The 12,040-nt window shown below is 49.2% G+C and overlaps 1 protein-coding gene across 1 annotated transcript in view; it reads right to left on the bottom strand.

Moving 5' to 3' along the window:
* The window catches only part of mettl16 (methyltransferase like 16), a 23,389-nt gene extending 16,758 nt beyond the window's left edge, over window positions 1-6,631 (bottom strand). Inside the window, 3 exon segments of the mRNA XM_035431783.1 lie at window positions 591-790; window positions 5,648-5,782; window positions 6,418-6,631. Of these exon segments, the coding sequence (XP_035287674.1) occupies window positions 591-790; window positions 5,648-5,775 (328 nt within the window). The 5' untranslated portion in view covers window positions 5,776-5,782; window positions 6,418-6,631.
* Between the last annotated feature and the right edge of the window lie 5,409 nt (window positions 6,632-12,040).

The raw sequence follows: 12,040 nt of genomic DNA, 5'->3' as shown, positions 1-12,040 counted from the left end.
AGAATTAGGACAGATGAACGGGATGCTGCGTGTGCTGCGTGGAGAGACTCAGTGACGGAGAGCAGGGCAGTCTCCGTCGAGTGACCGGGTCTGAAACCAGACTGCTGAGGGTCTTGGAGGTTATGTTTAGAAAGAAAAGAGGAAAGTTGGTTGGACGCACACACACACACACACACACACACAGACACACACATCCACTTAGGCCCACACACACACACACACACACACACACAGACACACACATCCACTTAGGCCCACACGCACACACAGATGGCCCTGGGATCACTCAACCCATTATGTTCTTCAGAGAAGGGGGGGGGGGGTGTAGGGGGTGTCACATTAGTGTGTATAATGTGACACAGGTTGGTCTCTATGGGGGGGGCGGTCTGAGGGCACCAAATGGGTCACAGACTACACACCGCCATCCATCACAAGCTTGACACTAATCACAGACACAGACAGACAATCACACACGCACACGCACACACACACACACGCACACGCACACACGCACACACAAGCACTCACACACATGCATAAGCTAACTCACTCCCTCCCTGCCCCCCCCCCCTCTCTTTCGGGGGCTGTACCGATGTCGATGCCCCGCCGGGTCCCGCCCGGGTCCTCGCCCCGCCCCCCGATCAGGTCCTCCACCCAGTGGATGTAGTTGAGCCTGAGCGGGACGGTGGGGATGAGGCGCTCCAGCGGGATCTCGATGCTCAGCCCGAAATCCTCCTTCAGCAGGGTGCAGGTGAGAGCCCGTACCGCCTCCGGGTCCTTAAAGTTCAACCTGGGGACCCACACACACACACACACACAGGTGAGAGCCCGCACCGCCTCTGGGTCCTTAAAGTTCAACCTGGGGACCCACACACACACACACACACAGGTGAGAGCCCGCACCGCCTCTGGGTCCTTAAAGTTCAACCTGGGGACCCACACACACACACACACACAGGTGAGAGCCCGCACCGCCTCTGGGTCCTTAAAGTTCAACCTGGGGACCCACACACACACACACACAGACACACACACACACACACACACAGGGATGCTGTTATTCCCCCTCTCTGCTACCAGTGTCTCCATCTGAAATGAGTTATAGTGGATCCCAAACAATAAAATAAAAGTTATTATTTTCATACTTATAGTTTATATAATAGCGCTATCTTTTGGATGTTCACTCTCTCGATGCTATTATTTTTGGGCCATGTATTGTTATTCACAAGTCAGTAATTGGTGCTGACACCCCCCCCCCCCCACCCAGAATTCACTGCTGAGGAAGACCTCCGCAATCTGAGAGCGAGTGTGCGACTAACACACGTAGACGTGTGCGATTAACACGAGTGAGTGTGTGTGCACCTTTCTGTGTGTGTACCTGTGAGTGCGTGTGTGTGTGAGAGACTGTGTGTGTGTGTGTGTGTGTGTGTATGAGAGAGAGACTGTATGTGTGTGTGTGTGAGAGAGAGTGCGTGTGTGTATGGGTGTGTGCATGTGTGTGCGTGCATCTATGTGTGCGAGTGACTGAGTGAGTGTGTGTGTGTGTGTGTGTGTGTGTGTAATTAGCCGGTTAGCGTTAGCGGCTGGCTCTGTCTGGCACCTCTCTGGGTGAGAGTCTGGGTGTGGTGTGTGCAGCGGTGCTCACTGGCAGGTGTGGATTGGAGGGGGCGGGGCTGTGTTTCACACAGGAGAGAGGGAGAGAGAGAGAGAGAGAGAGAGAGAGGAAGGGGGAGACAGAGAGCTGACTGTTATGACCTTCACTGTCTCAAAGGTCTCACAGAGTAATGTTTCTCAGCCACTGTCATTGTTGCACACACACACACACACACACACACACACACACACACACACACACACACACACACACACACAGTGCCTTTACCGCAGCGTGTGACAGGCCCGCTATGGGGACAGTGTGTTTAATCAGGTGTATGAGTGTGACTGTGTGAAAGATCAGGTGTGTCCGGGTCTCTGTGAAAGATCGGTTGTGTCTGTCCCCGCCCATCCACGCCCGCGTCCCAGAGCGACGCCAGTCTACGCCATGGCGCCGTCCGCTATAATTAGAGTCTCATCGGCCCCCCCGGCACGCCACCGCGCCCCCATCTCCGTGGAAACCACTCGCAGGAGGGGACCGGCTGGGGGGGGGGGGGCAGGATGTGATGTGCATGGCAACCTTCGTCACTACAGGACCAACAGGAGCACCGATAATCACCGTTAAGTATTAAAGAATAATAGCAATAATCACCTTTAAGTATTAAAGAATAATAGCAATAATCACATTCATGCAGCAGATAATAATAAGGATAGAGAGAGGGATACTAGGAAAAGATTATAAGCAGAGGATGAACAAGAGGGGGAATGAAAGAGAGAAGTGAGAGATAGAAAAGGGGACTGGTAGAGGACAAGAGAGTGGGGAGAGTGAAGAAAGAGATAGACGGGGAAAAGGGAGGAGAAAGGGAGAGGGGGAGAGGGATGGAGGGAGAGAGGGAGGGAGGGAGGAATGGAGAGAGGGAGAGAGAGGGATGGAGGGAGGGAGGAATGGAGAGAGGGAGAGAGGGATGGAGGGAGGAATGGAGAGGGATGAAGGGAGGGAGGGAGGAATGGAGAGAGAGAGGGAGAAAGGGAGAGAGAGAGGGATGGAGGGAGGGATGTGTGATGTAGGTTACTGTTGCAGTCAGCCATGAAGGGCGATTATGGACAACAAAGTGCTGAGCTAACAAACCAGCTCACCGCAACCCCGCATCTCACTCACACACTCACACACACCACACACACACACACACACACACGCTCACACACACACTCACACAGACACACAGACACACACACACACACACACACACACAGACACGCACTCACTCATAGTCACGCTACACTCACACTCACAGTAAGAAGGTCTAAATGAATAAGCTCCTCATAAACTCCACATTACACAGTACCTGTGTATCTCTGACAGTAACGGGTCTTAAGGGGACCAGCCCAGAGAGAGAGAAACTCCAGAGAGGGCCTGGGCTCAGAGACCCTCTCATCTCCAGCATCCTTTACGGCACTGTCTTTATGTTCACACTCCTCTTCAACCTCCTTCTCTCTCTAAAACAGCACACCAAAACAGGAAGAGAACCGCCCCCCTCCACCACCCCCCCTCCCCACGCCCTGCAGCCCCTGCTGTGGATCTAATGCACTCAATCTGGCTGCAGGTGCTTCTTCATCAAAGAGGAAGGTGTGAACCCCCCCCCCCCCCAAACCACAACCCGCCTCCATCCCAGTCCCTCCCGCCCCTGCCCCCCCAGGACCAACACTAGATCAAGGTCCAGGAACAATCAAAGCAGAGAGAAGCTGTTACCACGCCAACAACAGCTTTCCACCACGGGCTCAGTCACAGCCCAAAAAAAAAAAAAACTAACCCACACCCTTGCCTGCCCCCCCCCCCTCCCACACCTTCCATAATCAAACAGCACGCTCTGCTCTGCTTTTACACCTGACAACAAGAGAGTCATTCATCCGGTTCAGTGAAATGAGCTCACATATGCCAATGAAACACCAATATGACAGCCGGTACAGTCGGGACAGAAGAGGCTGGTGGACTGAGGATTTGATCAGCAGAGGTGGAAAAACTACGATGATTCATCTGCTGCTATTAATCCATCATGACAATGTAGGCGAATGGAAATACTTTTCAGAAAAATAATGATTTGTATCCATGTCTATGTTTATAAAGGAGCGCCTATGTGTCAGCGTCTTAAAAAAAAAAATCTGTCCAATATATATCCGTCAGGCTCTAGTGTATATACGTGCGTGCGTGAGTGTGTGCGTGTGTGCGTGTGTGTGTGTGTGTGTGTGTGCGTGAGTGTGTACGTGTGTGTGCGTGTGTGTGCGTGTGTGTACGTGTGTGTGCGTGAGTGCGTGTGCATGTGAGTGTGCCTGTCTGTGGGAGATATGCAGAGACAGTGTGTGTGTGTGTGTGTGCGTCTGTGGGAGATGTGCAGAGACAGTGTGAGTGTGTGTGTGTGTGTGGGAGATATGCAGAGACAGTGTGTGTGTGTGTGTGTGTGCGTCTGTGGGAGATGTGCAGAGACAGTGTGAGTGTGTGTGTGTGTGTGGGAGATATGCAGAGACAGTGTGAGTCTTCCGCTATCAGGAATCCAAAGGAAGATCAGGCCGACAGGACGTCCCTTTCAAATCGCTTCATCAAAGGTGGACGGAGCTGCAGCGCGGTGAGCCGGGAGCTGCAGCTCGTTAGCACTTCCTGATCCTGCCCACCTCCCATCAGGGGTGCAGCGACCAGCGTCTCTCAAATGCCAATAACCATCAGACCCCCCAAACCCACCCCCCTCATTAATACCCGTCTCTCTCCAACACCCTGTGTGAGTGTGTGTTTAGTGTGTGTGTGAGAGAGTGAGTGTGTGTGTGCGCATGTGTGAGACTGTGTGTGTGTGTATGTATGTGTGAGACTGTGTGAATGTGTGTTTAGTGTGTGTGTATGTGAGAGAGAGTGAGTGTGTGTGTGCACATGTGTACCGTGTGTGTGTGTGTGTGTATGTATGTGTGAGACTATGTGTGTGTTTAGTGTGTGTGTGTGTATGTATGTGTGTGTGTGTGTGTGTGTGTATGTATGTGTGAGACTGTGTGAGTGTGTGTTTAGTGAGTGTGTGTGTGCGCATGTGTGTGTGAGACTGTGTGTGTGTGTGTGTTTGTGTGTGTGGGGAGGGGGGATGCTTAACCCCCCAGGCTCTGAGTTCCACAGGAATTTGAGTTTCTGACCAGTCCAGCTGAGTCCATCGCCCAGCGGCACCACCTGCTCCCCCGTGGCCACCCCCCCCCCCCCCCCACACACACACCACCTCACCCCCACCCTCACCGGAGCGCCGTCCGTCCCTCTCCTTGCTTACAGGCAGACAGACGGACGGACAGAGCACGCTCTCAGCTCTCCCACCCTCCAGCACTACCCCCCACTACAAAAGCCCCGCCCCCTCCTCCTCCCTATTCGCTGGAGACCTGTTGCCCACGGCAACCAGGCCGACTCAGGAAGCAGCAGCGGAGGTGAAGAGCAGCCCAGACTCCGCTGGGCCGCGTCACATGACCCGAATCCCCGTAGAAACGGGGGGAATGAGCAGGGTGGGAGGAGAGGAGAAGAGGAGCATGGTGTTTGAGTAAAGCAGTTACAGCCACAGACACGCGGCCAATGCGGAGAGAGCGCACCACCCAAAATACAAACACACGCAGAACATCAGTCCACCCCGTAGGCAAAATGAAGTTAAATACGCCCTTGTTTAAGGTCTCACACACACACACACATACAAACCTAAAATGGCTACGCCTCCAGTTCCTGCTCAGTGTCTTATCTCTAGGCTATGCTGGCTGAGCACTTTGAATAGGGCTGGGAACAGCCAAATGGTGAATTACATGTTTGACACACCAAACAGGAAAAAGCAGCCAGCCAGTCCCTGCTTTTGACATCACCACCTGCTCTGACATTTGCCAGTTCAGACACTGAATAATTGCCAAATACTATAGCCTATATACTACATCATTAGAGCAGGGACCATATGTATTACATCATTAGAGCCAGTGCATTATTATATCTATTAGAGACAGGTACAAGTACTCAAGGACTTAGGGATGGTGGACATGATTTTCATCCACTTACCCGACTCGCCCGGTGAGGTTGGTGTGTACGTGCTGCTGAAACTCTGGGTACTTGGAAGCCAGGTACGCGAAGTCCGGAGGCTTGTCCTTGTATCGATTTCTGGGGTGCATCGATTTGTTAAGAGCCATCCTGCAACTGCGAATAAATCACGGTTAATTATCGTTACCTAGCGGAGTGAAAACGGCGATCATCTGTAATCAGTCCCGGTGCTATATCACGTAAGTTAGCTAACGTTTAAGTTATATTTAAAGCGGGAACAACACTGCTTCCAAGCGATTTAGTGTTCAGCAATTTCAATCTAGAACGACTAATCGGCACTGTATGCTGCAAGGTTGGCTGTTATAAACTATCATCGTATTTTTCCAGCTACAGTTACTGAGTTTAATTCGCAATCGCAACCAAACTGCAAACCTCGCTGCTGCACTTACAGTATCTATCCAGAACCATGTTGATAACTACAGGTTATAACTAGCTTGACTGACAACAATCTTCCACGTTGTACTAGCCAGTGTTAGCTTGGTAGTTGTTGACTGAGTTTTGTAGCACTTTGACATCAAGCCATATATGCTGAGGCTTCAAGATAAAAAAAAAAATAAAAACAAGCAAACGTTAACTACTCAAATCAGTCTCACACACAAACTTATAGATCTAGCCATCTGGAAAATTTAACTACCAAGCTAGCAAGTTATTAGCCAACTTGGCTACTATCAGCTAAAGTGCACGTTAGCTAAGTATTGCTGTCATTTTTCACATTATCGCGATGCATTCACCTTGCCTTTGAAATTGAGGTTGATGTGGAGTGAAGTCGGATTCCAGAAAGCTGGAATGAACCCCGTTGCCCGTTAACCCGAAAGAGTGCAATGCACGCTGTCAAGCTAGCTAACTAGATGCATAAAACTTAAGGCTGTAACGTTGTACTAACGCTTTCGGTTGCATGGGCTGTACACATTTCACGTCATTGAATCTGCGCCGGCGCCGAATATGACGTCAGCATACAGCTTTGGGACAGTCCTGTGCTTGGGACAAGTCAACGGTAAAGATGGGTGCAGTAATAAGCAGGGTCCAATGTGTAGCGGAAACCCCGCAGGTAGTCCAGTTCATTTTATAATAACATCATTTAATTGCTCTTGTTGTTGAGGTTTTGCTTTTTATTTTTTATAGTAACATCCAAAGAAATAATGACACGTGGAGAGTTTTGAGAAACGTGGGCGTTAGCACCAAGGCGGAATTAAAAACGTGCGTCAGAACTTAGGACAGCGCGGTTTTCTGAACAAGGTTAGGTCATTCATTGCTGTTATGCTTTTGGCACGGCAGCTGGTAGGATGTCGGTCAGATTTTACGGTTTCCTCATTTGGGTTAACGCTTTCCGCCTGCTTGACCACACTTTCCCGATTAAGGCACGACGCAAATGGATATATCTGCACGCCCCGCACCCCGACATGAATAATGCATTGCTACAGCACTGAATGATGCAGCAGCGCTCGCGCCCATCACCCATCGACATTCTATCAGGATGGCATATCACCATACAGGGCTCGTTCTCAAATCCACAGAGAAATGAGCGTAAAAAGGCTATTATAGTTTAATATGTGGCGAAGGTCACGGGGTGTACCAATCTTGCCGAATTAAAAATGTAATAAAAACGGATAATTTCACAAGTTTGAAATCAACAAAAATGAATAGATCATTTCAAGGTCGGTCTCATCCCTATAATTCACAAGGTCCTTTTAAATCTTTTTTCCCCCGTAATAATCATTTTCTCATGACCCCCCCCCCCCCATTTTTTTACATTATATTTCATACGTATTTTTCAAGGTTAATTATAATTTCCCCATCCCCACCCTTGTGTCATACATCAAATGCAATCATACTTATGTCATACTCACCATCCATTCATCGCCCTCATATCTTACCCCAAGACGGGGGATTTTTTGAAAGATAATGAGTCGAACGGTCCCTTTTTAATTATTTAATATCTGGAAGGTTTGGTGCACCACCGAATAAAGGCTCGTGACGGTCACAGCTGTCCCCCTTTGACAACAGTCAGACTGTGACTCATGACCTTGCAGTTGGGGCTGTATATAGGACATTTAAATAAGTGAGACGTTGGATCAATTTAAAATTTCGTCAGAATTCTTCAAGTGGCCACATCTAACAATTTTAATTTGACTATTTCATTCAATTAACCTAATTATTTTTAACAAGCCAAATAAATTTTTTTAGATGGGACCACTCAAAGAATTTTTAAGTTGACTGAATGTTTCACTTTGTGTAAATGGGGGAGGATATGAATTAATATTTAAACACTTTCAATTTGAACTCACCTACATGCGTGCCACCCAGTGTAGGCAAAACTCATAACATTGTCACAGGGTAATGAAATAACACCAGTAATAATAATACAACTAAAACCTTGGAAACAACCTAAAGTCTAATTTTAGATTTTAAGACAAAAAATGTGTTTAATATGAACTGTGTTGAGTAAGACTGATTCACCTCCTGTGCCCTTCAGATTCATGTATTAATGCCTCATTTCCAAGCTCCTTCAGATCATCCTCTTGTTTAAAGCCTCCACATCCAGCGCTCACTCACCTCCCCAGTCATACATCACGCTGATTAACCCTAACGAGTTTAATGGCTTCTGGAGAGGCTGATGAATCAACCTGTAATGTGACTGCACATTAAAATTGCATTTCAGAGGGCGGACGTTTCACTTGATAATGTCTGAGACTTCCGTTGACGTTCCCTCTTCAAACTTCAAAAAAAAAAAGAGTCCTTTCCATGATCTGGAACAGGGGCTTCCAAATTCTGAGATTACCACACACTTAACATTCTTTGAACCCCCCCCCCCCCTTATATAATGTAGCCAGACACAGATTTTTTTATTTGTTAGTTTTTTTTTTTTTTTTACAATAATTCATAGTGCATGTGACAGATACAATTGTTTACTTTGACTGGTGTGAATTTCAATGGAAAATATTATGACAAAAATGCTAAAACGTTTTCCAAATCCTATGGAATCGTGGATCTCGTTCAGTACACACAGCACCTCACCTTTACCCAACTCACCCCTGGGACAAAACACAAACAAAACCATTTATATTTACAGTTTTTATTATTATTATCATTATTATTATTATTATTATTATGTTGCAAACAATAATGACATCCAGATATATCGTTAACAATTTACTGTGTGTGAAGAGTGAGAGACACAGAAGCAGAGACCCCACTGGGCAGACAGGTCCAGAGCCCCGTCACAGACTCACAAGGCAGGAATAGCAGACCGGCTGCGCAGACGGGCTGCAGACACACAGACGGACAGACCGGCTGTGCAGACGGGCTGCAGACACACAGACTGACTGTGCAGACAGGCTGCAGATGCACAGACTGACTGCGCAGACGGACAGACTGACTGTGCAGACAGGCTGCAGATGCAGACTGACTGCGCAGATGCAGAGAAGGACTGCACAGACACGCTGCACAGACCTCGCAGACGAGGCTGTCCTCCCCGTCTGTCCGCATAGCAAATGCAGAACTGGGATTGCTTGGGAACAGAGAATGGGCTAGTGCCTTTTATCCTTTTCTCTCTTTCCCCCCCTCTTCTCCCCCCTCTCTCTCTCAGGACAGATTTAAAACACCAGGAATCAGTCGAAGGCTTGTTCATTCAAAGACACCAAGAAAAAAAAAAAAAAACTCCCCCAACCAAGACTCCACCCCCCAGTTGATGCCCAGGATTGAGAATTTGGACCTTGGGGGGGGGGGGGGGGGGGGCAGGCCTGATTCTCTGAACTAAGGGCATTTTCCACATTTTTGGCTTCAGCTAATTCTTAAAACAAACAGAACACATTCTGCATCGCACAGCATTTCAAAACGGGGGAAAAAATTAACACAGCAATACACCGTCACCGTGCAGAACCGAACTACTTTTCCCATGATCCTTTAATGCACAGTGTACCGTGCAGTCTGAACCTCTCTTTGGGCAAAAAAATAAACCAAAAGAACAAAAAAAGAAAAAAAAAAAGGTGGGGGGGTTGAGTGGGAGAGTGAGAGAGATTACAATAAAACATGGGCCCATCTTCAAATAAACCACAGAATCTGGAACAGGTTCTTTATTTGTTTGTTTTTGGGGGTGGGGGGGCAGCGGGGGGGCACTCGACGTGCAGTCCTCTCCTAAATTCAGTCTGCCACAATCCCATGAGCAGAAGGGGGGGGGGGGCTCAGGAGTAGGGCCCCTCCCTCAGTCAGAGCGCACCAGAAGCGGAGCCTTCCTGTGACTGGACACTCTGGGGGGGGGGGGGGGGGGGGGGGCGGAGCCACACAAGCTCCGCCCACCAGCCAGGCCCCTCCCAGACACGCCGGATCCGGTGACGTCACGCGCAGCGTCACACGACCGATGCCACACAGATCCCCACAGCCGGGAGCGTGCGGTACACACAGCAGGAAACTGCCAAAGCAGCTCGATAATGGCTTGGGTTAAAGCAGGGAAATTCTTTATTATATAATTGCTTTTTTTTAGTTTTTTTTTTTCATGAGGACGATAGAAAGAAAGGAAAAAAAGGCTAGCTTTAAAATTAGATCTCGCAGTATGACTGGACTGTTGGTGGAGCCATTGTTTTAAATGCCTTGTGACTGGACAGAAGACCTAAGATGGGCGGAGTTAAGGGGTGGGGCTAAGCAAGATGTCTGGAACTAGAATTTAGAAATCCCCCCATTTTAATTTTTTAAAATTAGCCTTCCACTTTCTTCTTTTTTTCCTCGTCTCTTCTTCCAGAGAGCGGGATATTTGCCACCATTTTGTTTTTTGTTTTTGCCCATTTCATTTCTTGATGAAGTTCATTCCTTTTTTTTTGCTTAGCCAACTGTTCCTTTTTATAAATTTAAACCAAGATACAATTATTGAATGAGGGAAAAAAAAAATGAGGCAGAGAGAGAAACAAAACAAACCAAAAAAAAAAAACAGAAAGACGAAAAAACAAAGTGCCAGTTTAGAGCGATCATCACCTCCAGTCTGTCAGGGCGGGGCTAAAAAGGCCACGCCCATAGAGTGGGTGTGGCTGCTGGGTGGGAGGAGTTATTCAGCCCCCCTGCAGTTAGGTTAGTTACCCTTTTACAGAACCCCCCTCCCTCCCTCCCTCCCTCCCTCATGCGGACGTGTGGATCAAACACCAACCTCCTGCAGGAACAAGTGCACTTTCATCACCAGCTTCCCCAGCCCTCAGTACTCAAAGCACGCTTTCTAACCCATTTACACCCAAACTTGCGCCCGTGTAATCCTGCAGTTCTTTCGTCTTCCACCGCAGTTTGGGAGGGCGGGGGGGGGGGGGGGGGGGGGGGGGGGGGGACCCGGGGGGCAAGGCTCTAGAGGGCATTCCCCTGGGGAACTGAGCGCAGGCTACAGGTGAGGTAGAGGGCGTGGCCCTGTGCAGAACAGCACCTTGGCCCAGCAGGTGTGGGGGAGGTCAGAACAGTGAGCGAGTGCCTTTTCCGTTTTGGGAGGGATTACAGCCCATCCGACCCCCAACCCGACTTTGGGCACTGCAGACCCTGGGTGGGGCCTCTGTCCCTTTGGGGGGCGGGGCCACAGAGGGAAACTCCTCTTCCCGGGTAACCGGAAACGCAGAGGACCGAAAGCTAACCGCAAACAGAAAAAACAACATGGCTGCCAGCTCGGAGAGAAGCACCGCGTCGAGACGAGGGCCCGCCCCCCGCCACTCTGCCCCCCCAGCGACGAGAGCGCCAACACACCCGCTGCAGGTGCACCGGCTGGTCCCTGCACACCCAGAGAGCTTATGAGCCTTACATCAAACAACCAATGAGCAGAGACCGCACCAGCGTGCACCGGGGGGGGGGGGGGGGAGCTATACTCCTTCCATTTTCATTAAGCCCCCACACCCCCCCCCAATCCCTCTCCCGGGTCCTCGACCGAGGCACCAAGTGGAGGCAAAAACCAAAAGGGAAGGGGGGAAAAAAACAAAACAAAAGAACCCAAAAAAAATAAAAAATACAAAGAGAAATAATCTGACACGTAAGAACGACACGGTCATTAAATTACCAGTTTTAGTGCCCTATTCTTTTAATCACCCAGTCACAGATCTGCCTGCTCTCTGTAGATGAGGCCGGTGAAAAGGCCAGCCCGTGGTCTTAAACCTATGGTACTTCCTAGACAACGTTATGGAAATTTACAGTATACAATTTTGGATTCACCATGCAAGAATACTTTTTTTTCGTGTAACATTTAAGAGCTCGATCTACATCCAGAATAATTTACATAAAAGGACAAGAGTTATTCAAACAGCTGGGTGGGCTATATCCATGGTTCTGAGTGCATCCAAGAGGGGGAGGAGATGTAGACGGGGGTGGGGGGGGTGGGAGGGGTGGGAGGTGGGGGTG

Source organism: Anguilla anguilla, chromosome 9 (genome assembly GCF_013347855.1).
Source record: "Anguilla anguilla isolate fAngAng1 chromosome 9, fAngAng1.pri, whole genome shotgun sequence".
In the NCBI taxonomy this organism is placed as follows: domain Eukaryota; kingdom Metazoa; phylum Chordata; class Actinopteri; order Anguilliformes; family Anguillidae; genus Anguilla; species Anguilla anguilla.
Note: the sequence above shows the minus strand (reverse complement) of the source record. Positions and strands in the feature narration are given on the sequence as shown.